Source organism: Gossypium arboreum, chromosome 6 (assembly GCF_025698485.1).
Source record: "Gossypium arboreum isolate Shixiya-1 chromosome 6, ASM2569848v2, whole genome shotgun sequence".
NCBI classification, from domain to species: Eukaryota; Viridiplantae; Streptophyta; class Magnoliopsida; order Malvales; family Malvaceae; genus Gossypium; species Gossypium arboreum.
Genome location: NC_069075.1, coordinates 46346685 through 46348714, shown reverse-complemented (window position 1 = coordinate 46348714; position 2030 = coordinate 46346685). Strand labels below are relative to the sequence as shown.

The window sequence follows — 2030 nt, the reverse complement described above, 5'->3', positions numbered from 1 at the left end:
AGCTACGGTTGGCCCAACAAATACTAGCCGAATGAAAATGATCAAATTATTTTTTGAATTTAATTGATTCTCGCCCCCATAATGGTGATGTCCCTCCAATGTTTCTTTTCTCTGTTAACAAAACTAGCATTATCAGTTTCAAAGACTACTTTAGAAATGTTAAGAGACCGCGCCTTTTTTAAGTTTTCCTCAAAAGCATATGATTCATCCCATTCTGCCGACAAAGTTTCTTCCTTGAAACCCCCGCCACCGCCAATAACAAAACCATCCTCAGCTCTAATAATAAACCCATAGCTTGTTTTGTTATTGTTAATCGCAGCATCGAAATTAACTTTTGCATAGCCTCTCTGGGGTTTCTCCCATTTTTTACAAACAGGAGTAGCAAGAATAATAGGGTCATTCACCAGATTGTAGATACGAAAGTCGTGGCTTAAGGTTTTGGCTCTTTCCCAAACAACATACGTTTCATCTTTCTTACCACGAAATATAAAATTATTTCGGTTGTTCCAACTGTTCCAAAGAGTTGTTATGAAGTCGGTAGTAGCTTTTTTATCCAGCACGCACTTTATGTCCTCGAGCCAGTTGATGCAGTAATGATACTCTTTAGTAAGAAGCCTGATGTCTATGCCACTAATGGAAAGGAGGCACTCGCTGTTAGGCAATATTTTGAGGGAGTGAATAAGCGTTTCTCTTTTAGCACTGCACCTTGGACAAAAGCCTGATGTCTATGCCACTAATGGAAAGGAGGCACTCGCTGTTAGGCAATATTTTGAGGGAGTGAATAAGCGTTTCTCTTTTAGCACTGCACCTTGGACAATCCTGTTGAAACCTCTATCGAATGGAAGCAATCTTGGCATTCGTAGGAAGTATTTCATGACCCACCTTGTAACAACATATTTTTAGTGAAATTGGAACAAATGTTTTGGTACCACAAATTCGACGTGGAAATATTTATTTTATTATTATTTTAATGTCTACAACTATTGAAATATGTGAATCCTATATATTTTGAGGATATATTTTAAATTTATTTAGGTAGATAAATTTTAGAATAAATCATTAGAGATATTCAAGTAATATTTTATTTTATATTTTAGTAGTTTATTAGAACAAGGAATTATTTTCCCAATTAGGTTATGACTCTTTTCTCTATTTAAGTTCAATTCTTTAGTTAATAAAATACATAACAATTTTATTAAATGCTTTCTTGAAAACTTTCATGGCATCTGAGTTAGGTTAAATCTCTAGTAGCATCATGGTTAAAACAGTCTTCATTGGAGATAAGAGATCCGTCAATCAAACAGAGGAAGAAAGTTCTACCGTTGAAACAACTACCGAGAGTACAATGACTCAAGGGACAGAGGCATCTCACCTTTCTTTTCAGTTGACAGCTCACAAGCTGAATGGCAAGAATTATCTGGAATGGTTGCAGTCCATAAAATTAACAATTGATGGGTGCAGTCAGCTAGGTCATTTAACTGGAGAAGTCAAGCAACCACAGGTGGGTGATCCAAAGATGAGCAAGTGGAGGCCAAAAAAGTCTATGATAATTGCGTGGCTTTTTAATTCCATAGAAGCATCTATAGGTAAACCTTTTCTTTTTCTCTCGGCTGTTAAAGATGTTTTGAACGCTGTGAAAGGCACCTATTCATATTTAGAAAACGCTTCATAGATGTTTGAGTTAAAAATAAAACTCTAGAAAGCTAGACAACGGGAAAAGGAAGTTACTTTTTATTATAACGAGATGATGTTTCTTTGGCAAGAACTGGATCAGTGTTATAATGATGAACGAAAAAGTCCTGGAGATTGTGTAAAAGCTATGAAAAAAGAAAAGAATGAATGAGCTTTTTTTTTTGCTGGTTTAAATAAAGAATTTGATGAAGTGAGATATCGGATCTTAGGAAAAAAATCTCTTTCAAAACTCTATGAGATTTTTTCTGAGGTTAAAAAAGAGGATATAAGGAGAAAAGTAATGTTAAGGCCAAGGTTTGAAGCTAATGGTGATAATTCTACTCTTGTAACTATGAATT

At 35.0% G+C, this 2030-nt stretch overlaps 1 protein-coding gene across 1 annotated transcript; it reads right to left on the bottom strand.

Annotated features, from left to right (window-relative positions):
* Positions 1–59: 59 nt before the first annotated feature.
* On the bottom strand, positions 60–857 carry LOC108485324 (uncharacterized). The gene is made up of 2 exons (XM_017789143.1): positions 809–857; positions 60–718 (listed from the first exon to the last, which is right to left on the bottom strand). Exons 1-2 carry the CDS (start codon positions 855–857, stop codon positions 60–62), a joined length of 708 nt encoding a protein of 235 aa, XP_017644632.1.
* Between the last annotated feature and the right edge of the window lie 1173 nt (positions 858–2030).